The 27217-nt window shown below is 36.0% G+C and overlaps 1 protein-coding gene across 2 annotated transcripts in view; it reads left to right on the plus strand.

The window, feature by feature from the left end:
* The window catches only part of cgnb (cingulin b), a 35867-nt gene that overhangs the window by 6080 nt on the left and 2570 nt on the right, over positions 1-27217 (plus strand). Inside the window, exons 2-20 of one of the 2 annotated variants that reach the window (XM_073821884.1) lie at positions 1148-2155; positions 3971-4071; positions 4822-4891; positions 12341-12465; positions 12886-13018; positions 14388-14600; positions 14838-14965; positions 15876-15902; positions 16422-16518; positions 17375-17587; positions 18225-18314; positions 18441-18683; positions 20153-20323; positions 20593-20754; positions 20958-21047; positions 21528-21611; positions 22059-22177; positions 22257-22365; positions 22860-23023. In XM_073821884.1, coding sequence (XP_073677985.1) covers positions 1157-2155; positions 3971-4071; positions 4822-4891; positions 12341-12465; positions 12886-13018; positions 14388-14600; positions 14838-14965; positions 15876-15902; positions 16422-16518; positions 17375-17587; positions 18225-18314; positions 18441-18683; positions 20153-20323; positions 20593-20754; positions 20958-21047; positions 21528-21611; positions 22059-22177; positions 22257-22365; positions 22860-23023 — 3338 coding nt within the window. In that variant the 5' untranslated portion in view covers positions 1148-1156. The remainder of the gene's footprint in view (positions 1-1147; positions 2156-3970; positions 4072-4821; positions 4892-12340; positions 12466-12885; positions 13019-14387; positions 14601-14837; positions 14966-15875; positions 15903-16421; positions 16519-17374; positions 17588-18224; positions 18315-18440; positions 18684-20152; positions 20324-20592; positions 20755-20957; positions 21048-21527; positions 21612-22058; positions 22178-22256; positions 22366-22859; positions 23024-27217) is intronic. The other variant, XM_073821885.1, reaches the window with a different exon arrangement.

Here is a 27217-nt window from a genome sequence, read left to right on the forward strand (position 1 = left end):
TATAGTCCACAAGAGAAAATAATAGCTCACCAGTTTACATACACTCGATTCTCAAGTATTTGTAAATGTTGTAAGGTTGTTACCTGAATGATCCACAGCTGTTTTTTTTTTTTTTTGGGGTTTAGTGATAGTTGTTCATAAGTCCCTTGTTTGTTCTGATTGTTACATTTCCTGCTGTTCTTCAGAAAAATCCTTCAGGTCCCACAATTTCTTTGGTTTTTCAGCATTTTTGTGTATTTAAACCCTATCCAACAATGACTGTATGAGTTTGAAATCCATCTTTACACACTGAGGACCACTGAGGGACTCATGCAACCATTACAGAAGGTTCAAATGCTCACTGATGCTTCAGAAGGAAACACGATACATTAAGTGCCTGGGAGTGAACACTTTTGAAAAGAATGAAGATGTGTACATTTTTCTTATTTTGCATAAATATCAGATTTTTTTCATTTAGTACTGCCCTTCAGAAGATACAGAAGATACTTACATGTTTCCAAGAAGACAAAATAAGTTACATTTAGCCTGATCTTCAGATTCAGAAAGTTTTCACCCCCCGGCTCTTAATGCATCTTTTTCCAAAGGTTTTTCCAAAAGGTTTTGTATCATTTAACACAAACTATTTTTAATCGTTTTGGTAAGCAATAACAACACTGAGAAGATGTATTGTGTTTTCAAAATTGACTTGTTAATGTTTTGTGGGCCCTAAATTAAATGTCATGTTTAAGTTTACATAAATGACAAGCAGGCTCAATTGGTTGTACAACTTTATAACCAACGGCAAATTGCTGAGCTGATTTAGGATTGGGGAAAAAAAAAAACTTTTTGCAAACGTCTTTGCAAAGAATTTCCAGTAGACAAAAAACTCCAGAGAATGTAGGTTGTGAAAATAAAGTGAGACTTCCTGTTGAACCTAAAAGTGATACAATCTTTTAACCAGACTGTAAATCCATCTCACACAACCTTGTTTTCACTTCAGATTTAAATATGGAGTCTATCCTTATTTGGTTTATTGCTTTGTAATTTATGTTGTAGCTTCTTTGTATATCGGTCCACTCTTTAGGCTCCTCAAATAGTCCACCAAACAGTTTAGTCTCTAAATGGGCTAGCACACTGATTTATTAAATTCTTTGTCTTGGCACCACAGCAGGTCACAATGAGCTCCCTCTCAGCAGACAGGAAGCCCCCTCTGGACTATGGTGTCCAGATTCGCTTCATCAAAGATTTGGATGACGCCGGCGGAGGGTTTCCAGACAGGAGTCGACTGGCTGGTGGAGTTGGTGGCGTCAGCAACGGGACTCCTTCGCCGTCTAAGTATGGAGTAGCTGTGCGGGTGCAAGGCATTTCGGGACAGCCGTACGTGGTCCTCAAGGATGGAGAAAAGGGGGATTCTTACGGGGTACAACTGAAGACTCAACCACAACTCCAGAGCTCCACGCCAATTGTCTCTCAAACCTCCCCTTACAACACCCTGCTACTGGGACAAAGGGAAGGGGCTCGGACTCCCCAGAATTCCTATATCCCAGCTGACAAACTTAGTTCTCCAGATGAAGACTTTGGGAGCCCCTTAAGGAGGCCACCTGGTGACGGACAGGCAGGAACTCAAGGAGAAGCCGAGCCTAGGACTACAGAACGCCTTATACCTTCTGCTCCGGCTCCAAAGGTGGACAAAAAGAATGATGATTGTTTTAATGAAGCAGGGCTTAGGAAGGTCAGGCAGAATGGTATTGGGACTAGTCTGAATGGAGCCTCATTGAAAGACGACCAAGCCCCAACTATAGACACAAAGTCACTGGCTCCCATAAATAAACTCATTAGCCGGTTTGGTGGTGGGAGTATAGGTGATGTTCCAAACTCAGAACCCCGAACTCGGGTTCGTCTTGATAACCATGTTCGGTCTCACAGTGTGGATGCCCTCAATAAACCTACAGATGAAGCTCCACCAACTTCACCAACGATAAACCCTTATGCTCCTATTACTCCAGCTACAGTGCCTAAACTCAGCTCATTGAAACCAACAACTAGCAGTCTAGGACGAGAGCCCACCTCTGTGGCTAAAGTGACTGCCATCCCCAATTCCAAACCCCTCACCTTCAGCCAATCACCAAAGCTCTTTGCGCCCAAAGAGGCACCACCTGCTATACCAAAGAAACCAGTGAGTCCTCTTCTTCTTGCCTAAAGTTGGCACAACTTAAAAAAACAATTAAGAACCAATATATAGAGCCAAGTTTTTTCTTGGTTCTGAAAAGGAGAAGTGTCATCCAATGTCATCCAAGATGTTCATGTCTTTCTTTCTTCAGTCGCAAAGAAATTAAATTTTTTTCAGGAGAACATTCCATATAGTGGACTTCAATGGTGGCCAATGTATTGAAGGTCCAAGTTGCATTTAAAGGCAGCTTCAAAGTAGAGATGCTCCGATCAGCATTTTTGGGGCCGATCACCGATTACCGATTACCAAGATCATGATCTGCCGATCGACGATCACTGCCGATCACAGAATGACAGGGGAATGGGAATCTTTGATCTATAATCTAGCAGAGTTTGCACCATTTGTAGAAATGAAACTAACTCTAAATTAGCTATATTGGAAAAAAACTGTAGAAATAGGCTACAGTCAAGATCTTGAAGAACCACCAAGTTAGGTTTGTAGACGATAGTATCGATGATAGTTAGAGATATCGCCATTTGCTGATGCCTTTGACGATAGCAAGACGATTATTATTATCCGTCAAAAAGGTGCCTAACTTTAGCGATGCAGTGCAGAGAGTCGGTTCTAGGATGCTTCAGAAACCTGCCGTGGTATAAACACACGCATAGAGTGCCACGTCGCCTTAACGTGCCGCATGAGGGAGAGATTTATTCATCATAAGTGTAGATAGATAAACTGATTATAACGGGAGTGTACCTCACACAAGACTAGGCTACACTAGTTAGTGATGAAGTTCTTTGATAATGTAAATGTTCTTTGCTTGTTATTTGGATAAAGGTAGTGAAATGTGGTTTAGACGGAATTAAATACGATATTTCAGAATCAGCCTGTATATAGGAAACATAAACATTCACCTCAGTAACATCTGTATGCGTTCGTTAGAATTACGATGTGATAAAATGGCGCTAAACATATGCACGTGAATTACACGGGCACCGTTTCTCCTCATTCTATATGAACTGAACTACAACATGAACTGATGACAACAATCAGACATACAGCGGTAACATTATTGCAATATGACGGGTATAGAAAGATACATTCATTTACATTCGCACATTTACCACTCACTGAAGATAGCAGAGAATGAAACCCAAAGTAAACTTGAACGTCTCAGGCAAAACTAAAGTCAGCACTCTGTACACGCACAGCTTAGTCACATGCCCAATAACAAGACTACCCTTACAGAACGAATAAGGAATTTCTCATGTTGCCTCTGCTGTTGTTTACCTGTGCGCCGTGCATGCATGTGTGAAAAAGTCACGCAAGTAATTTACGTCAAGTGATCGGCTTTTTTGATCGGCGCTTTTGGGGTTCGCAGATCAAGTTATTTTAAGCCAATATCGGCCGATCGTGATCATTGGCCGATCAATCGTAGCATCACTACTTCGAAGGGCTCTACACAATCCCAGCTGAGGAATAAGGGTTTATTTAGCTAAACAATTGGTCGTATTCTATAAAATTGTGGTACTTCAACGGATTGGTAACTATTGAAGTCCACTTTATGGAGAAAAATCCTGGAAAGTTTTCCTCTAAAATTTTAATTTCTTTTCGACTGAAGAAAGAAAGACTAGAACATCTTGGATGACATGGGGGTGAGTAAATTATAAGGAAATTTGCATTCTGGAAGTGAACTTCTCCTTTAAAAAGTCTAAACAATAGAAATATTGAGCCATATTCATGCTTTTTTCCAGCCAGTCAGAAAGTTTCGATGTATAGTATTTCAAAAATAATGCTCCTTTGATATGTCTTTTCTTCCAGGTGACCCCTGACCTCATAAAGAGCCAGACCACAAGTTTAGAAAACGGAAGTGGAGAGGATGTCCAGACCAAACAAGCAATTTACAACATACTTAAAGAAGGGTATAATAATCTTTTTTAACAGAGCCTCACAATCGCCTATAAATGTAATTCACAATAAATACTACTTTTTAACAGAACCATACAACAGAAACAGAAAGGGATAGTTCACCCAAAAATGAACTAAAAATTCTGTCATTAATTAGTCACCCTCATGTTGTTTTTGATGAAATCTGTAGGCTTTCTGGCCCTGCATAGACACGTTCAATGCCCAGAAAGTTTGTTAGGACATTGTTAAAAAAGTCCATTTGACATCAGTGGTTCAACCATAATTTTATGAAGTTATGAGAATACTTTTTAATTTGTCATGGTACTCTTGTGAACGCGTGTCGAATGTGTGTGTTTTTTTTTTTGTGTGCACAAAAAGTATTCTCGTAGCTTTATAAAATTATAGTTGAACCACTGATGTCACATGGACTATTTTAATGTTGTCCCCACTACCTTTCTGAGCCTTGAACGTGCAGGGTCTATGCAGGGTCAGAAAGCTCTTGGATTTCTTAAAAAATATCTCAATTTGTGTTCCGAAGATGAAAGAAGGTCTTATGGGTTTGGAACGACATGAGGGTGGGCAATTAATGACAGAATATTCATTTAATGGGTGAACTATCCTTTTAAAGCTACTCAAAACACCCTGGCAACCACAAAGCAACCCTGGCAACACATTGGCACACACCTTTTACATTTTCCTCAGAACATTCCTTAATCTACTTGTCTCTAGCTCATTCAATTTCCTTTCATATTTTCTAACACTAGGTCTATTGAGAGTGAGTCAGCCATCAAACGCAAAGCAAGCCTCATTCATGAAAGGTTCTGCGAGGTGAAGGTAAGCACGCTTGTATTCAATAAATCAGTTTGCATTTCCCAGCAGTGAATAGCGCTCAGCAGTGTCTCCTGAATGAGGAAACTACATCTAGAGAGGGAGGGTGTGTGTGTGTGCGCCCATGGTTTGCGTATCGGTCCCTGTTTTGCATGATTGTGACTGTGTGTTTTGAAAGAGAGAACGTACCAGAGAAAGATATTCTGAGACAGAGTAGATAACAGCGACAAGACTGTCTTTGTGAAGAAATGAGCGAGTTTAAAATAGACAATAATCATTATGATTATGTATTTTAAAGAGAGGTCAGCTAACAGAAGGCTTTATTTAAAGGAGCAGTTCACCAAAAATGAAATTCCAGTATTATTTACTTAACCTCGTGTTGGTCCAAACCCATATAAATTTTCTTTGTTTCATGGAACACAAAAGGTGACTTTTTGAGGAAAATCCTGGCCAATGTAATATATGAAAATGGTCTATATGACTTGCTTGCCATATTTCAAATTTTCATTTGGTGGTTTCAAGTCATTTGGTACAAATATAAGTCAGAAATTGAATATACTGATAAGAGTTAATGAGAGAGTTGTCAGTAGTCTGATTTCTGGGTTCGTACAAGGTGCTTGAATTTGACTTTTTGAAATGTAAGGCCTAAAAAAATAAAATAGGAATATTCCTGAAGAGGAACTTGAAAAGTACTTGAATTATTGAAAGATAATGTATCTATGAAATAAGTGTTTAATTTGGTCAATAAGCACATATCTTTTCATGCAAAATTCACACAATTCAAAAGACATCATAGCTTTTTGCTTATTTCAGTAAATGTCAGAAAACAATCGAGCTAAGCAAGTAGTAGTACTGACAGTGTTGTGTAAACATGGCTTAAGATTCAAAAAGAGGAACAGATGAACCAAATCAATCGAGTCACTTGAGCTGGAACCGACTTCCATCATTCATTTCAAGCGATTCACTAGCAAAAACCAGATCAAATTAAAAGAGCCATTCATTTTTGAATTTCAACATAGTTTGTAACAATTTTAAAAAGCACGCAGTAATGGGTGAAACGGATCTTTTCGAAAACTACGAATCAGTTGAACCTGCATCGCAAAATGATTCACTCTTTCAAAACGCTGTAATCAGATCGCGTAGCGCAATTTAAATCATATTTAGTAAGGAAATGATTTGCTATACATGATTTGTAGTCTTAATCAAAATCAAATGGTTCGTAATATGCAAAGTTCCAATCCAAATCAAAAGAATCACGTTCTGTGCTCTAGGTCCTGATTTAAAATTATGGTTCATGAATCATTATTCAGATCGAAATTTCAGAGCGTGTATCGTGTATCGAGCGGAATGGGTTTGTGAATCATTTTGGAAGTTGAATGATTCAAATCAAATGATTTGCGATGCAAGATTTGAAATCCCGATCGAAAATCAAATAGTTCACGATATGCATTCGGTACGGGTTTACAAATCTTGTAGATCGGAACTTCGTGAGCCATTCTTTTTTTGAATTTCAACACGCTTGTAACGATTTTAAAAAGCACTTAGTGATTGGTGAAACAGATCTTTTCAAAACTCTGAATCAGATAAACCATTGCACAAAATGATTTGATTTAGGTCGGGACTTGTATCACATGTATCACAAATCATTCGATTTAGATTGTAACTTGTTTGTGAATCATTCCGCAAATTGAATGATTCAAATCAAATGATTTGCGATACACTATTTGAAGTCCAAATCAAATGGTTCGCAATATGCAAAGTTCCAATCAAAATCAAAAGAATTGCGTTCTGTGCTCTGAGTCATGATTTAAAATGATGGCTTGTGAATTATTATTCAGATCAGAATTTCAGAACCTGTATTGCAAATCATTGATTTAGATCAGAGCGGGTTTGTGAATAATTTTGTGGATTGAATGATTCAAATCGGTACACGATATGCATTTGGTGTGGGTTCACAAATCTTTTGTTCTAGATCAGAACTTCGAAGTGCGGAGCATGAATCTTTTGATTCAGATCAAGACTTCAGTGTGATTTCACAAATCATTTGTTTCAGATCAGTATTTCAGAGCGATTTTGCTAATCTTTTTTTTCAGAATTGTTTTCTTAAAATATAAAAAAACATTAAGGCAGTACAGTTATAAAAATGCCATTTTTATTAGTATATTTGTATTTATTTTAGGGGTGGGCATAGATTATTTTTTTTAATCTAGATTAAATCTTGGAATTAATCTAGATTAAAATGGCTAATTTGAATTCTGATGAAGGCATTCAGTATATGTGTGCTACCCAAATAATGGGTCTTCGCGAACGGGCCAGGTGGCGTATTAGATCAGGCGCTCATCTCCTGTTTCCAAAATGCATCACAAACTGCTTGACAATTGCATTTACAACATAATTACCTATACAAACTTGTGTAACCAAGTACTTCTGCGCAAAAGGCTGCACGACGTGCGTGTTGCCGTTAAATACACAGACGCACACGGGCATGGATTTCTGCGTGCATAGTCTTCCATTAAACTGCGTTGCTTTTAGAAGCGTCAATTCAGTTGTTGCATATAGTTTAATGTCTTTATTTCGGGACTATCAAAGTAAATTATAACTCAAACTTGAGATTTTACTGGGGCACAGCAGATTTTCACTAGGGCACCTGCCCTGAAGCGGCTTCATATCTGCATCCATGTTTGCACGTCTCATTTGATGTGGTAATTTCACAGAAGTTGAAGACTCGTTCTCGCCCCCTACAGTGCAATTCGACTAGGTATACGTCATCCGCGCTAAAATATCAAGGTGAAAGTCATCATATCTTGCGTAGTTTAGACCCAGCCCCCAACCCAACTTTGAGAATAGATTAACGGCGATATTTTTTTTATCGCCCGATAAGAGTCTCACGTTAACGCAGCACGTTAACGCCGATAACGGCCCACCACTAATTTATTTATTTCTCTTTTTTTAAGAAATTGAAATAGAAGACATTGTTCGATAAGTGAGATCTCTGAAGTCCTTGAAAATCAAAAAAGTAGTGCTTGAAAAGTCCTTGAAATTCATGAAATTTAATTTTACAGCATCTGTACGAACCTCGTAATTTGTTAATGAATCATGCTTTTGCATTGGATCTTTTCAGTGAACTATTGCTTCAGTTGCAACAGAATGGATGATTATCTATGGACAACAACTTAAAGGGTTAGTTCAACCAAAAATGAAAATTCTGTCATTAATTACTCACCCAAGATGCTTGTTGTTCCAAGCCCATAAGACCTTTGCTCGTCTTCGAAACACAAATTAAGATATTTTTGATGAAATCCAAGAGACCCTCAATAGACAGCAAGGGTCCTTCCAGAAAGATACCAAGAACATCAACAAAATAGTCCATATGACACAAAAAGTATTCTTGAAGCTTCATAAAATTACGATTGAACCACTGATGTCACATGGACTATTTTATCAATGTCCTTACTATCATTCTGGGCCTTGAACGTAGAAGGAAAGCAAAAATATCTTAATTTGTGTTGCAAAGATAAATGAAGGTCATACGGGTGAGTAATTTATGACAGAATCTTCATTTTTTGGGTGAACTGTCCCTTTAAATTCTGTGGCTTAAAGTTTGTTGCTCACACGAAGCTATCAAATGACTACAGAAGACATAATGATACTTAATGATCACTTGAATGGCTTTTTCATGGTGCTTTTATGTCCTTTTTGTAGCTTGCCAGCCCCAGCCCTAGCCCTAGTCACTTTCATTAAATTCAAAAGTGGCAAGGTTATTGACTCAAAGAAAATCACCTTTTGTCTCTTCAAGAGAAGAAACAGTCATTCAGGTTTAGAATGAAATGAGAGTACTTAAATCATTTTCATTTTGAGGGAAATTTCCCTTTAAAGCCTTAGTTTCTGTATCTTCCTGTACGTGCGCACATGCATGGGCGTGCAGGTCTGTATAATATTGTTAGCCGTGTTTGCATAAGCTTCCTGCGTGTGAATTATCCTTCTGCGGTCTCTTGGCAACCGTCGCCTCAACAAGGAAAGCTGATTAGGGCCGCGTGGTCGAGAGCTCGCTCTTTGTGATCCATCAATAATTAAGTTACACTGGAAATGGATACCTGTAAGGGACGGTTTCCCCCTCAACCTGGGGGCCCTCAGCATGTCTGTTTGGGTTACGGTTTTAATGGGCACTTGTTGTACGGCCTCTTACGCTGTTATATCCCACTGAGTGCTTGTCCATGCATGATAAACTCTGTTGTTGTTGTTGCCACTATTGCTGGGAGACGTTGCGACTGTTGTTAATTAAGCTCATTATCTTAAAGTAAACCTTGTCAGACACTTGGAGGTTTTTGACGGTGTTTAGACTGAGATTATACAGTTTGGATCTCTAAGATTTTCTCTAAGGGTACTTCTGTTAAGCAAGGAGGGATTAAATTGAGCAGAAGTGACAGTAAAGACATTTGTTTCTTTAAATGCTGTTTTTTTTTTTTTTAACATTTATAGTCCTGAAAATGTAAAAATGTATCATGATTTCCAAAAAATATTAAGCAGCATAATAAGAATTGAAATCTGTTTTAGTTTTTTTTTTAATTTTTAATGGTTAAATTAAAATATATTAATCAAAAAGCATATCTAATTAATCTAAATCATAAATCTTACACAAATTACCAGCAATTTATTAACAATTTAAGAGAAATTAAAATTTTAAGGCCCTGTGAAATCTGTTTTATTTTTTCCTAAATTCCATTTTATTATTATTTTTTAATAATTTTTTTCTTGATTCCAGTTTTTCTAGGCTCTGTTTTAATGGTTAAATTAAATTATATTAATCAAAAAGCATGTCAAATTAATTGAAATCATGAAACTTACACAGTTTAACGGCAGCTTATTAAAAGTTTAAGAGAAATTACATTTTAAGGCCCTATAAACTCTGTTGTATTTTTTTCCAAATTCCGTTTTTTTCCATGTACATTTTTTTTCTAGACTCTGTTTTAATGGTTAAATTAAAATGTATTAAATGTATCAAAAAGCATATCTAATTATTAAAAACTATGAACCTTACAAAATTTGACAGCAATTTATTCCACTTTTATGAGAAATAAAATTTTTAAGGCCCTTTGAAATCCATGGAATTTTTTAGTTTTTTCAAATTCTGTATTTTTTATTTTTTTTTTATTTTTCTGGATTCCATTTTTTCACGTGTTCATTTTTCTAGACTTTAATGGTTAAACTGAAATATATTAATCAAAAAGCATGTCTAATTAATCAGTCATGAAACTTACGCAGTTTCTTTTAAGTTTAAGAGAAATTACATTTTTATTTTGTCCCAAATTCCGTAGAATTTGAATTTTTTTAAATTCTGCTTTAATGGTTAAATTAAAATGTATTAGTCAAAAAGCATGTCTAAATATTTAAAATCATAAAACTTACACAATTTAATAGCCATTTATTAAAAGTTTAACAAAAATTACATTTTTAACGCCCAATGACATTTTTCAAATTCAGTTTTATTTTTTACCAAATGCTGTGTATTTCATTAATTCTGGATTCCATTTTAATCGTTTTATTACATTTTACAAACCAGAAGCATTTAAATAAAAACATTTCTGATAAATATTCCTTACAAAATAATGTTTTAATAATACCTAATTTTATTATTAGTTGTAGTACTATCATTACAGTAAGTAATATATTTTACTAAATATATGTAGTAGTAAATACATTTCTGACGCAGTTTCTTTTAAAACCAAACTTTCATTTTGACGGGTTGCTTTAAAGACCTGTTTGTATATGATATGATGATAGTTTTACTTGATAGAAATTGTAAAATCCTTATGAAGTGACTCTCAGAGCAGTACTAGAGTTAATGTTTATGTACTCATATTTTGCAATATTTTCTGCAAGCGTTTGTGTGTAGTAAACAAAACTGCATTTACACCATTCATTCACACAGAGACATGCATATTAATATATTAAAATAGTATTTTTGTGGCTTAATATTTAAACATGCTGAAGTGTACTGACCTGCTTTTGATCTATTCATCCATTTCATTTGGCAAATTCAGTGACATTCTGTGTTAAACAGTAAATTCCATTTTCATGACTGGATTCCGTGATTGTGTCTGCACTTTTCGCATCGTGGAATCATAGGGCTCTACTTGAGCTGCAAATTATTGAAGACTGGAGTAATGAAGCTGAAAATTCAGTTTTGACATCACCGGAATAAAATAGAAAACAAATACTTTTATTACTGTGTTTACTATATTTTTGATCACATAAAAGCATTTAAATGTCTTATAGAACCCGCATTTTTGTACGGTAATGTATGATGATCAATTGAGCTGACATGATTATCCTAATAATTATCTAATGTCTAATTGTTTTTATTTACATTAGTGTTAGTAGTAAGATGACTTGGATAGTACTTTAACGTGTTCTTTTTTTATTCAAGAAGTAACTTTAGACCTCGTAGTAGCCATGTGTGGTCATTATAGTGATGGCAACAGCAGTTGAATGGTCTGATGGGATATACTAGAGGACTGGGATATTTGAGGAGCAGACAGCTGCCTGCTGGCTGTGTGTACATGTTTCAGATCTAATTATTTGTTTTATGTTTCCTCATTAAATTAAGATCAGCCATGTGCAGCTATAAGGTGATTCATTTAAGGCGTATCTGTATCAGGAGTCGCACAGAAACTAATCTTGTGATTGACAGTAAGAATAACTAGATACGATAGCTAGGATGTAGTGATTCCTGAGGGGACATTTGAAGAAAAATTACTGCTGTAAGATGAATGCATAGCCCCAAGATGACACAAATCATCCTCCTTGTAGAAATATGCATGTTTGTTTTGGGGCTGCAACTTTTGTATGAACAAAGCTACATGTGTTGTGGTTTGATAAGGCCCATTGATGGCAAATTTAAAGACTTTCGTTCAATAGTTATATGTATATGAATAAAAATGGAAACTTTTTTTTTTTGGTTCTAGCGTTGTAGTTGTACTGAAATGTAAAGTCCTCTTCATATCTTATTCTTATATATATAATATAATACTTACAATATAAGTTATATAATGTTTAGTTCTGATGGTTTCCAGTTGACTACGTGTTGACATGAGACAGTGTGATAAAATCACTTAGTAATTTTGTCTGTGGAAAGAAATGCAGTCTTTTAATTCCTGACATAACCACATTAAGTCATAACCTTTAACTTTCATGTAATGAGCGGAAGGTAGCAGGAAAGAGTTTTTACGGGATTCACGTCAGTAATGTAAAGCCTGTTTAGCTGCCTTCAACAGTAACCCCACCACAACAAGGATGATTTAAATAACTTTACAGATCATAAGAGTGCTTTGATGAAAATTTGAGCTTCAGCTTCCATTTCTGTTCTTAACCCCTTAGACTTTTATTGTAAATGCATAAGTGTAACATTTTCTGTCCGAATAAAGCTAAAGCTCACTGGGGTTTTGTGCTTCACAGGGTCCACAGATCTCAGTGACTGACAGCAATATGAAGACTGAACTGGAGCAGGCGTTCAACAAAAGTACACAATTACAGCAGCACCTGGACAAGGCCAAAAGAGAACTGCAGGAAAACCAGGACCAGTGAGTCTCTATGTGCATCCATCAAAAACATCAAAACAAAGCAAATGTGCATTTCCAACATAAAATATCCACATTTTTATTGCCGTAAGAGTGGGTGCAGCCATTTGTACATTTTATGGGTCTGGCTTCCGGTCTTATCCACATCCAGCTATTTTGAGCTGTACAAAACGGCTAGTTTTGCTGCTTGATATTGCAAATTGGTGTGTCTTACCATATTATTCTAATGTATCATCTTAATTATGAACACACTGGTTTACAGTGCAAACAGTTTTACCATTTACTGCATGTTGTTATTCTTCTTGTCATTTTCCTGAAGCGGCTAATGAACTGGAAGTCTCACCCATAGGCGTTAAAGAAAAAGATGGATAACCCTTTGAAGTTTGAATTGGATTTGTTTAAAAATGTTCTTTCTGTCTTCAGAATGGTGGAGCTGCGTATGGATAGAGAGGCAGCGGAGTCTCGCTTACGGCAGCAGGAGGATCAGCTAGCTCAGCTCCAGGAGGAGCTCAGACGAACGCTGGAAAACTCACCTCAGTCCGACACAATGCAGCTAGTACGCACACAAACACACAACGTACCCAATGATTGTGGTGTTTGCCATTAATGCTTAAAATACCTAATAACTGACTACACCAAGATGTGTAAATTAATAAGTGTATTATTAATTGTTTGAAGTGTAAATAAATGCAAACTCTAGGTAATTAAATTGAAAAGGTACAGAATGTTAGATACATAGTAACTACACACACAAATACAGAACTAAATAAACACACTGACTCATTATGTGTTATGAGTATTTTATATAATAAAAAAACCGTAAAGGATGACTTTACTGTTTTTCTATTATGGAAAATAGTCATCATGAATTTTGTAGTGACCAAAAGTTCTTCAAAATTGCCCCCCTGACTACCTAAAGTTGCTTTTCCAACTCATTTGTTCCAACTTATCCAATACAAATTTAATATTTCACATGAAAGATTTTTACATATAGTTCACAAGAGAAAATACTAGTTGAATTTATGAAAATCACTCAAAAGTTCAAAAGTATACATAAGCTTAATACTGTGTTGATGCTGTACCTGGATGATTCACAGCTTTTTTGTTTGTCCTGAACAGTTGAACTGCCTGCTGTTCATACAGAAAAATCATTCAGGTCCCACAAATTCTTTAGTGTTCCAGTATATTTGGCATATTTGAACCTTTGTCAACAATGACTGTATGATCTTGAGATCCATCTTTTCACACTGAGGACAACTGAGGGACTCATACGCAACTATTACAGAGGGTTCAAATGCTCACTAGTTCTCCAGAAGGAAAAAATATGCATTAAGACCTGAGGGGTGAAAACTTTTGAACAGAATGCAGATGTGTACATTTTTTCCAGAAGAAAAAAATAAGTTAAATTTACCCTGATCTCAAAACTCAAAAAGTTTTCACCTCCAGTCTCTTAATGCACTATGTCTCCTTCTGCAGCGTCAGTGAGTGTTTCAACCTTCTGTAATAGTTGCATACAAATCCCTCAGTTGTCCTCAGTGTGAAAAGATGGATCTCATAATAATCATACAGTCATTGGTGGAAAGGGTTCAAATAAGCAAAAGATGCTGGAAAACCAAAGAATTTGTGGGACCTGAAGGATTTTTCTGAAGAACAGCAGGCAGTTGAACTGTTCAGGATAAACAAGGGACTCATGAACAAATATCACTAAACAAAAAAAAAACTTCAGATAACAAGACAGTATTAAGAATCAAGCGTATGTATACTTTTGATCGGGTCATTTTTATAAATTGACTATTAGATGACTATTTAATAAAAGACTATTATTTGCTTATGTGGACTATATGTAAACATCTTTTAGAAAGCTAATTTGGAGCAATATGTATTGCGAAAGTTTAATTGAGTTTGTTTCTCTTTTTTTTCTGCAGGACTTGATGACGGTGCAGGCAGAGCTGTCAGAGTCTCTGATGCTGAAGCAGAAACTGGAGGATACGCTGAGACAGAGAGAGCGAGAGCTCACCGCTCTAAAAGGAGCCTTGAAGGATGAGGTGGAGTCTCATGACAAAGAGATGGAGGCCCTGAGAGAGCAGTTCAGTCAAGACATGGACGCCTTGCGTCACAGCATGGAGACCGTCTCACAGGTGAACATGCACTGCAAGACAAATCAATTCCTGTCTCTCACAATCCAAGTCCCTGCCTTGTGGGGATTAACATGGAAGAGAAATGTTTTATCACTTGTCACATCAAGCCTGATACCTAGGCTGGATCGATTAAGAATGTGGTCTGTTTTGTTGTCCAAACTTTTGGGAGAAGTACTTTAAAGAATTTTGAATGGGTGCAAAAAACAGAAATGTCTTTGTCTCTTGCCTTATCCGCAGTCTCAGCTGGAAATTGAGGAGGAGCGTCAGAAGGTGAATTTCTCCATCTTGGCTCTGGAGGAGGAGCTGGAGGGATACAAAGAGCAGAGCGACCAATGGAAGGAGCAGCTTAGCTCCGCCAATCAAGAGTAAGCTCTCACACACAAAACACCAACTAGTATAATATTTAAATGTCAAAACCAAAAATTTTAGCTGAATCCCAATAAAATGACTGACAGTGGTCACTGGTGATTGACAATGCAGTGACCCTGCAGCCTTCAGAGTTAAAATTACAGTAGTTTAGCAACATATGTCCATAGCTATGTAACCTTAATAACTTAAAGCATTGTTTTAGCATTTCTTGTAAGATCTTAAAGTGTCACTCCATGGTTCAAGTCCATATTTGTCTAAGGAGTAAAGAGACTCTTCTGTAATCATATACAAACAACCTTATGACCCACACCTTTATTTACATTAAGTGTTATCTTGATGACTTCAGTATGTATGATGAATGTTTTGTCTTCTGGTCTGGTAGACTAAAAGGTCCACATTTCATTTGCCTGTTTTGTTACTTTAAACATAGATACTGTTATTATCCTTTATCCAGTTTACACTCACATTAAAATTTTAGGGTCTGTAAGATTTCTTATGTTCACCAAAGCTGCATATATTTGTTAAAAACAGTAATATTTTAACTTCTTTTTTTTATTTGAATATATTTTAAAATGTGATTTCTACCTCTTCAGCATTATTACTTCAGTCTTCAGTGTCACATGTTTATTCAGAAATCATTTGCTGCTTAAGAAATATTTCTTATCATTGTTGAAAACAATATTGCTGCAATACGTTCAAAAGAACAGTATTTTCTACATTTTATAATAGATTTTCTTTCAATTCTGACCTGAGCTAGAACTCATAATGTTGTCCCAAAGATTTAATTAGCTGTTTTGTCTTCATTTTTTGTGTTTTATGAGTTTCATGCTAAATGTTTATGTCATTTGTGCTTGTTAAATGTTTATTGTTGTCTTTCTGTTTCATCTGTTCATTCTTGTTTGCCAGACGGGGGCAGTGCAGCACATTTCAAAAGTGAGACAGAGTCCTCTAGATGCAGAACTACTGACACCTCTGGCAGAAATGAATCAACAATTAACTATGACTGATGTGTTTTAGTGTAAATCAGTAATCTGTCAAAATCTGGCCCTAGTGACACTGACACACTAAACTAAAATCTATTCGCCTGGTTTTAATTTAGCTGCAGATTATAAAATCTAATAAAACTCAGCTTTAATTAACACTAATCTAAAAAAATCCTTTAATTTACTATCTGAGCGGGTACATTATATACAATACTTTACAACACAATGCTTCTACTAATATGTCAAAAGGTCTTGTGCAGGTGATCCAAATGGACACTCAAATGAATCTTGATCAAATCTTACGTCCTGAATCATTTCAGTTCTGTTCATGATTCTGAAATAACACAGATTCTCCTATAGGATGTTGATTCTTCTACTGGATGAAATCATTCTAGTGGATATCTGCACTAACATTTAATGTGATATTGTGTGTTGGTGTGTTTTAATTCGTGTTTGTCTCATTGGAAAGGCTGCTGCAGGCTCAGCAGGAGAAGAAGGAACTGGAAGAGAAGCTGCTCACAGTTAAGAAGCAAACTGATGAAACTGATTCAAACTCTTTATTGAAGGTAAAATACAAATAGAACACAATCTGTTTTCTCTATTTCTCTACACTTAACGATGCACTGTGAATGCTGAATTTTGACATGTACACTACCAAGCAAAAGTTATTGAACAGTTAGAGTTTTAATGTCTTTTCTGCTCACCTGGTCTGCATTTATTTGATTTAAAGTACAGCAAAAACAGTAAAATTTTACAATATTTTTCTTATTTTAGCATCATTACTCCAGTCACACGATCCTTCAGAAATCATTCAAATATTTTAATTTGCTGCTCAAACATTTATTAAACATTTTTCAAACAGCTGAGTAGTATATTTTCAGGGTTTTTTGATTAATAGAAAGTTCAGAAGAACAGTGTTTATCTGAAATAGAAATCTTTTGTAACATTATAAATGTCTTTATCATCACTTTTGATCAGTTTAAAGCATTATTGCTAAATAAAAGTCCCCCCCCCCCAAAAAAAAAAAAACAAAAAAAACAAACAATTATACTGACTCCAAGCTTTTGAATGGCATAGTGTATAATATTACAAAAGCCTTTATTTCAGATAAATGCTGATCTTTGGATCATGTGTACTCAGCTGTTTTAAATATTGATAATAATAATAATAAAAATGTTTTTTGAACATTTAAGAATTAGAATTTCTGAAGGATCATGTGACACTGAAGACTGGAGTAATGATGCTGAAAATTTAGCTTTTCACAGGAATAAATTACAAAAAAAAAAAGATTTGTCAGTTTTCCTGTACTTTGGTTAAAATAAATGCAGGCTTGGTGAGCAAAAAAATTTTACTCTTCAAAAAAATTTGACTGGTAGTGTAGATGTTTTTTTGCCGGGTATAAAAGTTACTTTGCATTTTCAGGAACTGCAGCGGTGCCAAGATGATTTGAAGAAAGCTCTTTCCGAAGTGGAAAAAGTTAAAGCAGAGGCAGCAAAAAAAGAGGAGGAGCTTAAATCCGCATCAAGAGCCAATGAGAATCGAGAGAAGGAGCTGAAGGCAGAGATTGTCAGACTAATGGATCAATCAAAGAAAGACAAAGAGGAACTTGCAAAAGCACTAGAGAAAACACAACAGGTAAAACCTAAACTATGTCATCCATGTTTGTTATTTTCCAACTTATTTAGGAAACACCACCGACACTGAATCCAATTGGTCTAACATCTCTTTTGACATGATGAATTTTATGTGACTCTGGACCACAAAACTAAAACAATACACTGTATGGATTAAAATGATCGATTTTTCTTTTATGCCAAAAATCATTAGGATATTAAGTAATAATCATGATCCATGAAGATATTTTGTAAATTTCCTACTATAAATAGTTAAGTTAATATAGTTAACTTATAGAAATTAACCTATAGTTAAGTTAATTTCTGATTAGCAATATGCATTGCTAAGAACTGCATTTGGACAACTTTAAAGGTGATTTTCTCAATATTTAGATTTTTTTTGCCCCCTTAGATTTCAGATTTTGAAATATTGTCAAATACTGTCCTATCCTAACAAACCATACATCAATGGAAAGCTTATTTAATCAGCTTTCAAAAAATTGCCCTCATGACTGGTTTTGTGGTCCAGGGTCACACATATTCTGATGGACTAGAATTTTGTCACTTTAATACAGATATTCACTTTGCTTGAAGGAAAGGAAAAAGTACTATAAATTTAATATTTGTTCGCTTATTCTATGTATTTCTTGTTCGTGTAGCCCTCCAAGTCAGTGCAATCTCAGAATACTGAAAGCAACCTAGAACTTCAAGAGGCCAATGCTCGCTTAAGAGAGAGAATAGCCCGCATGGTAAAACATCCCTAGAAACCAAAATAGTATTTTGCATGAAAATTATTGGCATAACCTCCTCCCAATAATCTCCTCTGCTTTTGTTTAGTCTTTTAAATTAATGTATTTTCTTCATTTCATTTCCAGACACGCTTGCACTCCAGTGTTCCTGACAATGAATCAGATGTTCTGGAGGATGAGAACCGGAGCCTGAGGAACCAGTTGGAGGAGTCCCGCCGTGCAGCGTCTCGACTGGGTCAGGAGAAAGAGGAGCTCAATAGACGGTTGGAGGAGAGGGAGAGAGAAAGGGAAGCGCTAAGACGCGGCAAGAGTGACCTGGAGGACCAGAAGAGACTGCTGGACCGATCGCTGGAGAAGATCAATAAGGAGGTGTGTGTGTGTGTGTGTTGTTAGATGAATATACAACATACAGTTGATGTCAAAAGTTTACATCCTCCTTTCAGAGTCTGCAAAATGTAATTATTTTTCTAAAATAAGAGGGATCATACAAAATGCATGTTATTGTTTATTTAGTACTGACCTGAATAGGATATTTCACATAATAGATGTTTACAAATAGTCCACAAGAGAAAATAATAGTTAAAATGTTCAAAAGTTTACATCCTACATTCGTAATACTGTATTGTTAAACTGCCTGCTTTTCTTCAGAAAAATCGCTCAGGTCTCACAAATTCTTTGGTTTTCCAGCATTTTTGTGTATTTAAACCTTTTCCAACAATGACTGTATGATTTTGAGATCCATTTTTTCACACTAAGAGAAACTGAGAGATTCACATGCAACTATTACATAAGGTTCAGACGCTCACTGATACTCCAGAAGGTAAAACAATGCATTAAGAGCTGGGGGTTGAAAACTTGAATTTGAAGATCAGGATAAACTTATTTTGTCTTCTGGGTAAAATTTAAGTATCTTCTGTAGCCTCTGAAGAGAAGTACTAAATGAAAAAAATATGATATTTAAGCAAAATAAGACAAATGTAGTTACTCATCTTCATTCTGTTCAAAAGTTTTCACCCCCAGCTCTTACTGCATTGTTTTTCCTTCTGGAGCATCAGTAAGTGTTTGAACCTTCTGTAATAGTTGCACATGAGTCCCTCAGTTGTCCTCGGTGTAAAAAGATGAATCTCAAAACCATACAGTCATTGTTGGAAAGGGTTCAAATACACAAAAATGCTGGAAGACCAAAGAATTTGTGGGACCTGAAGGATTTTTTCTGAAGAACAGCAGGCAGTTTAACTGTTCAGGACAAACAAGGGACTATCACTCAAAAAAAAAAAAAAACACAACTGTGGATCATTCAGGTAACATCATTATTATAGTTAAAGTGTTAAGAATCAAAGGGGATGTAAACTTTTGAGCAGGGTCATTTTTATAACTATATGTAAACATCTTTTATGTGAAATATATTATTCAGGTCTGTACTAAATAAACATTATAATGCATTTTGTATGATCCCTCTTATTTTGGTCAAATAATTAACATTTTGCAGAACCTGAAAGGGGGGTGTAAACTTTTGACCTCTGTAACTGTAATTTATACGTATACTATCATGCAAAAGTTTTGGGTTGGTACATTATATAAAAAAGTTTCTAATACTAAGGCTTCATTTATTTGGCAAAGCAGCCATTACTTCAATCTTCAGTCTCAAATGATCCTTCAGAAAGCATTCTAATATGCCGAATATGCTGTTCAAGAAACATTCTGTATATTTACCAATGTTGAAAATAGTCATGCTACTTATTAATTTTCTGTAAACGATGATACAGTGATTTCAGGACTTAGAAAAAAAACAAAAAACAGCACTTTATTTTAAATATTTGAATTGTTTTTTTTATCAGATGGAGTCTATGATGGGAGATTCACGTCAATCGGTACTGGTTCTTCAGTCTCAGCTGGATGAATTCAGGGATCGTTCTCGTAGAGAGCTGCAGGATGCTCAGAGACTTGGTAAAGACAGGCTGGTTGAGCTACAGAGAGCGCAGGCCCTCTTAAAGACCAGCCAGGAGGAGGTGAGACAGACCAAGTTTCACTAGATATACATAGTGCTAAAGTACCACATAGTGTCTATAGGGCAAAAATCTATAATCCTAGCAAAAAAAAAAAAGCTACATCCTTTATGAATATTAAGACTTTGTGACAATATTCCCACTGCTCCTATCCATCACCACATTTACATATTGTTATTAACATTTAAGTCCACCAGTCCTGGTTTCAGTTAACAACTCGGATCACAACATGGATACTTTTTGTGCTTAGTGCTTTGTTGTGTGTTTCTCAGGTGTCTCGTCTGAAGAAAGAACTGCTGTCATGCTCAGAGGAGAGGGACAGCGCTCAGCTGGATAAAGAGCTGCTGAGCAGCCGTCTCAAACACCTGGAGAATGAGATGGAGACGGAGAGAAGCTCACAGACCGACCGCAGCAGAGAGATCCGTCTGATAGAGGTAACTGTGTAGGTTTGTCACCTGGACTTTTGAGTGAAACCAGCTCGACAGCACCTAGTCTCAGTTTTTAGAGGCTTCATTGAATGTCCGTGTGACCAAGAGTAACAGGAAATAAGAACAGGCAGATTCTTATCGGGATGTTTTAGTGTTGTACATAAATGCACCATCAGGGATGTTTGTAAAAGTGCACATTTTTGTTTCAGGACAAAGTGAAGACATTAGAGATTGAGTTGGACGAGGAAAAGAGTGGTACAGAGCTACTGAACGAACGCATCGCTCGCAGTCGAGAACAGGTAAACAAATGCACATGATGAGTTAAAGGCTGCTTTTTATGTGTTATATTTACACTAATATTCAAAAGTCTTTTTAAAGAAGTCTCTTCTGGTTACCAAGCCTGTGTTTTTTTGATCCAAAGTACAGTAAAAACAGGACAATTAAAAAAAGTACTTTTTAAAATAACTGTTTTCTACTTGAATACACTTTAAAATGTAATTTATTGCTGTGATTTCAAAGCTGAATTTTTAGCATCATTACTTCAGTTACATGATGCTTCAGAAATCATTCTAATATTCTGATTTGCTGCTCTAAAAACATTTGTTATCGTTATGTTGAAAACAGCTGAGTAGACTTTTTTTCAAGTTTCTTTGAATAGAAAGTTCATAAGAACTTCTGTAACATTATAAATGTCTTTATCATCAATTTTGATCAATTTAAAACACCATTGCTGAATAAAAGTATTAATTTCTATAATTTCTCCTTCTTTTTTTTTCTAGGTGGATCAGCTCCGTTCTGAGCTGATGCAAGAGCGTTCAGCCAGACATGATCTTGAGATGGATAAGACGGCACTGGAAAGACAGGTACACACAGACATCTTTTCAATAATATTGGTATAAAATTAAGCTTATTCTAATTGCTTTAACATAAACATTAATCTGAATGACAAAGTTTATTTATTTTATTTATTTTTAGGAATAAATCTAGTTTCCCCCAGATTTATTTATTTGTGGCCCTGGACCATAAAACCAGTCATAAGGATACATTTTTTGAAACTGAGATTTATACGTAATCTAAATAAATAAGCTTTCCATTGATATATAAATTAACAAAATATCTTCATGGAACATGATCTTTACTTAATATCCTAATAATTTGTGGCATAAAAGAAAAAATTTGACCCATACAGTGTATTGTTGGCTATTGCTGCAAATAGGTAGTGCTACTTAAGAATGGTTTTGTGGTCCAGGGTAACATTTAATATCTTCATTCTATAATCATGCTATATTTAATCTCTCTTGGTCTCTCAGGTGAAGGAGTTGAAGTCTCGTATAGCTGATATGGGCACTCAGGCACGTCCCACTGCTGGAGTCTCGATGCTAGAAAACAAGATTCAGGAACTGGAGGACCGTTTGCGTAGTGATGAAAAGTATATAACTGGACAAACACAATCAGCACACAACTGGATATTAATAAATTAAGTATTAATCCATCTTTTGTGTATTTAGAGAGAAAAATACCATTCTAGCAGCTCAGAAGAGATTGGACAGGAAACTTAAGGAGGTGACGGTGACTCTGGACCAGGAGCGAAATCAACATGCTGAACAGAGAGACCAGGCAAGCATACATACATTTAAACATACATGTATATATCAAGTGCTTTGATGTATGTACTCGATGTACTTTAATATAAAAACCATAAAACCATAAGGTTACATTTTCTGAAATTGAGCTTTCCATTGATGTATGTTAGGACAGGACAACATTTGACAGAAATGCAACTATTTAAAAATCTGGAATCTGAGGGTGAAAAAAAAATCTAAATATTGAGAAAATCACCTTTAAAATTGTTCAAATGAAGTTCTTAGCACTGCATATTACTAATCAAAAATTAAGTTTTGATATATTTACAGTAGAAAATGTCTTCATGGAACATGATCTTTACTTAATATCCTAATGATTTTTGGCATAGAAGAAAAATTACTTATGACTGGTTTTGTGGTCCAGGGTCACATATGATTTTAATTGTCATTTGTGTAATGACATAGAGCTCGCTGGAAGAGTGGAGCTGTATGCATCTAAACAGCTGCTGTGTGTTTATGTCTCTTTAGCTGTCTCTGCGAGTGAAGGCTCTGAAGCGTCAGCTGGATGAGAGCGAGGGGGAGGTGGAGCGTCTGGAGGGCGTCAGGCGGAAGGTTCTGCGGGAACTTGAGGAGCAGCGGGAGCTGCAGGAGGCACTTCAGGCTAAAGTCAAAGCACTGGAGAATGAGCTCAAGTGAGTATCAATCAAATAATGACAAATCAATGTGTATGTATGTGTGAGTATATTTGTACCTAAGGCGTTTTCTTTGAGGAGGCAAGGGAGGCAGTGCCCTTAAAATATTGGTTGAGAAAAAATTTGTAGTACAAAAACAAAACGATACCAATATTACAAAATATAACATTAAGTAAAGAATAATTGACAACGGGTCGTTGAATTCTTAGAAAATAATGCACACCCGAGGAGGTGATGCTTCGTGTCGTGCCCGTTACACCTCGGGTGTGCATTATTTTCTAAGAATTCAACAGACTGAAGTCAGTTACTCCGCTTATACTGCGATTACCTTATACAGCTCATCCAGTGCCTCCGTTGCTAATTCCAAAATGTAATTTTAGACCTAGAACAAGTGTTGTACCTGTTTAAATCATGCTTTCACCTGAAAATATTCAGTATCTAGAAGAAACAAACTAATTCCTTGTGAACTATAACTTACCGCTCATGTCCATTGGCGTCATCATAGCCAAGCTAGCTAAATATGTTTAACGTGAATTCTTGCTTAATAATTCATTAATATGCGAGTGAAAACCACGACGCTCCGACTTTTAAAAAATCCGCTTCTCCCTCCATTCAAAATCACACCGCTCCGCTCACATACTCTGGTAAGGATTTTTGAAAAAACTGAAATCATGTGGCGAAATTGTTATAGACATGTAATGCGGTCAAGAGCTGCCTGGAACTATGTTCGCCGTGTGTTTCCCTGAAAATAATGCATACTATTAGAACATTTGTCAGCCAATCAGATTCAAGCATTCAACAGCCCCATAGTATATAAAAATGTATAAATCACTCATTTTTCTAAAGAAACATTGTCTAACAGAAACACCAGCAGGTAAAGTTACAGCAGGAGTCGCCTCCCCAGAGCTTGCGTTTTAACAGACCCCCATAAAGCGTGCCATGAGTTTCACAAATCAGTCTGAATGAACAATATTATGGTATTAACAGAAGTACTAATTAAAAAAGTAAGTAAACAGCTCACACACTTAGATATAACCACTTTATGTCAAAATAAAACTTGAAATAGCATGAAAACATGGTCTGTGGGAGTTTTTAGTGAGTAATCAGCTTGGTGAAATTTAAAGTCAATTATAAGTGTTTGTTATCAATATTTACCAAGCTTTTATGACTGATAATTCTAAAAGTAGTTCATAATTGTTACTGCTTTGAGTTATAATTTTGGAATAAATGGAAAATGCTTAAGAACTTGAAGAAATTTATGTTTGACTTTTGATTACATGGGTAATGTTAAAATATAAAATAAAATATAATAAGACATGAATGTACATTTGATAAAAAACTTTGAGGACTTTTTCTGCTTATTTCAAAACACTGCCACACACCACTGATATGTACATATGTTATAATAATATTTAATTAATTTGTTGGAAGAAGTACAGGAAAAAGCTACGGTGTCTTAAACATCTTAATGTCCTATTATTTAGGTCTCAATTTTGTCGAATGAACATGTTTACGTATTCTGGCCACTAGATGCTGCACATACAATGCTAAACTATTGCATGCTATTAACATGCTTTTGTCCAATCTGTAGTCACATTTTCACAATTAGCACAACATACGTCTGTTGTGACCATACCATTAACACAATTTGTGTTTTTTTTTTTTGTTTTTTTTTACACAATATGCAGTTAATTACAATGTTTCTAAATTGCATACATTTTCTTTTATACAAGCTTACACAAAACCAAAATCATGGGTCTTTTTAGTGTCATTTAAAATGTTTAAACACAGCATGTCTCTACTTCTAGCTCAAAATGATTGAAAATACCTCTATATAAAATATTGTAACAACTGATAAGCATTTTAAGTAACAGATCAATGAAATATGCAGAAGTAGTTGATTCCAGTCTCGGTTTGAGGAATAGTCAGGTGTTGAAGCTCTTTTCATTACATCAACATAGAGCCTCAACAAAAAGACATCTTTGAATTGTTTTTGTGGATGCAGAACAACACACGAATCAGAGAGAGAGAGAAAAATAATGCCTGGGAGAGGGAGAGGAGTAGTTGGATCAAAAAAAGGGTGAAGAACTGTGCATTTTTATGTTTGTTTTTTCCCTTTACACATGTGGAACCTATAAAAACTTATTTTGCCATGAAATATATGACTTTTTTTTATCTCACAATTCTGATTAAGTATGAATTGCAAGATGTAAACTTGCAATTCCAAGAATTTCACTTACCGTACTTTCTTTTTTTTTTTTTTTCTGTGACGGAAACAAAAGCTTATAGTAACCAAAGGCCATGTATGTTGGAATTTTTGTTGATCACTGGCATCAACTACCATGGGGTCACCATCCACATCCAATCCCCACCCACTGAAAAGCAATTTCTAACAAGGTTCCAACTGAATTTCTGCATAGGGGATCCTATCTTTTTCTATTGTGCAGTCTATAAAGTAATGACTCATTCAGTTTTAGATAGTATGTTGCCAAGAAAGAACACACTCAACATTTAAAAATGTAAAATGGTTTTCAGTGGAAGGTAAACTAAAGGCTAAATTACAAAAAACAATGGATTTTTATATTTTCTGTTGTATGCAGGTAGAACTGAAACAGGACAAGTAATGCAGTTTTTGTAAAGCCATCAGCTGTTAGTATTTTGACAGCCACTGTGCTATGATCGACTATACACTCACCTAAAGGATTATTAGGAACACCTGTTCAATTTCTCATTAATGCAATTATTTAATTAACCAATCACATGGCAGTTGCTTCAATGCATTTAGGGGTGTGGTCCTGGTCAAGACAATCTCCTGAACTCCAAACTGAATGTCAGAATGGGAAAGAAAGGTGATTTAAGCAATTTTGAGTGAGGAATGGTTGTTGGTGCCAGACGGGCCAGTCTGAGTATTTCACAATCTGCTCAGTTACTGGGATTTTCACGCACAACCATTTCTAGGGTTTACAAAGAATGGTGTGAAAAGGGAAAAACATCCAGTATTCGGCAGTCCTGTGGGCGAAAATGCCTTGTTGATGCTAGAGGTCAGAGGAGAATGGGCCGACTGATTCAAGCTGATAGAAGAGCAACTTTGACTGAAATAACCACTCATTACAACTGAGGTATGCAGCAAAGCATTTGTGACGCCACAACACGCACAACCTTGAGGCGGATGGGCTACAACAGCAGAAGACCCCACCGGGTACCACTCATCTCCACTACAAATAGGAAAATGAGGCTACAATTTGCACGAGCTCACCAAAATTGGACAGTTGAAGACTGGAAAAATGTTGCCTGGTCTGATGAGTCTCAATTTCTGTTGAGACATTCAAATGGTAGAGTCAGAATTTGGCGTAAACAGAATGAGAACATGGATCCATCATGCCTTGTTACCACTGAGCAGGCTGGTGGTGGTGGTGTAATGGTGTGGGGGATGTTTTCTTGGCACACTTTAGGCCCCTTAGTGCCAATTGGGCATAGTTTAAATGCCACGGCCTACCTGAGTATTGTTTCTGACCATGTCCATGTCCATCCCTTTATGACCACCCTTTACCCATCCTCTGATGGCTACTTCCAGCAGGATGATGCACCATGTCACAAAGCTCGAATCATTTCAAATTGGTTTCTTGAACATGACAATGAGTTCACTGTACTAAAATGGCCCCCACAGTCACCAGATCTCAACCCAATAGAGCATCTTTGGGATGTGGTGGAACGGGAGCTTCGTGCCCTGGATGTGCATCCCACAAATCTCCATCAACTGCAAGATGCTATCCTATCAATATGGGCCAACATTTCTAAAGAATGCTTTCAGCACCTTGTTGAATCAATGCCACGTAGAATTAAGGCAGTTCTGAAGGAGAAAGGGTATTAGTATGGTGTTCCAAATAATCCTTTAGGTGAGTGTATGTTTCCGCTGGATAGAAACTAGTGCTAAGGTTTTGACCAAATTACTCGATTTTGAATAGGGTTTGCTGTGTTTTGATAGAGTTGGTATATGTAGAAAACAGTATGCAGCATTTTGAATTGCAGAGTTTTTATTTATTTAATAAAATGTGGTTTTGGCCAGAAAATTAACTATTTGGCTATCAAAAAGTCAGAACACCATTTTAATATATCTTCTCAAGGGACAATACTATAGAAATTAAACATACAGAAATTAAACATACATTATTGTCAAAATAGCTGGCAACAAAA

Source organism: Garra rufa, chromosome 17 (assembly GCF_049309525.1).
Source record: "Garra rufa chromosome 17, GarRuf1.0, whole genome shotgun sequence".
Classification (NCBI taxonomy): domain Eukaryota; kingdom Metazoa; phylum Chordata; class Actinopteri; order Cypriniformes; family Cyprinidae; genus Garra; species Garra rufa.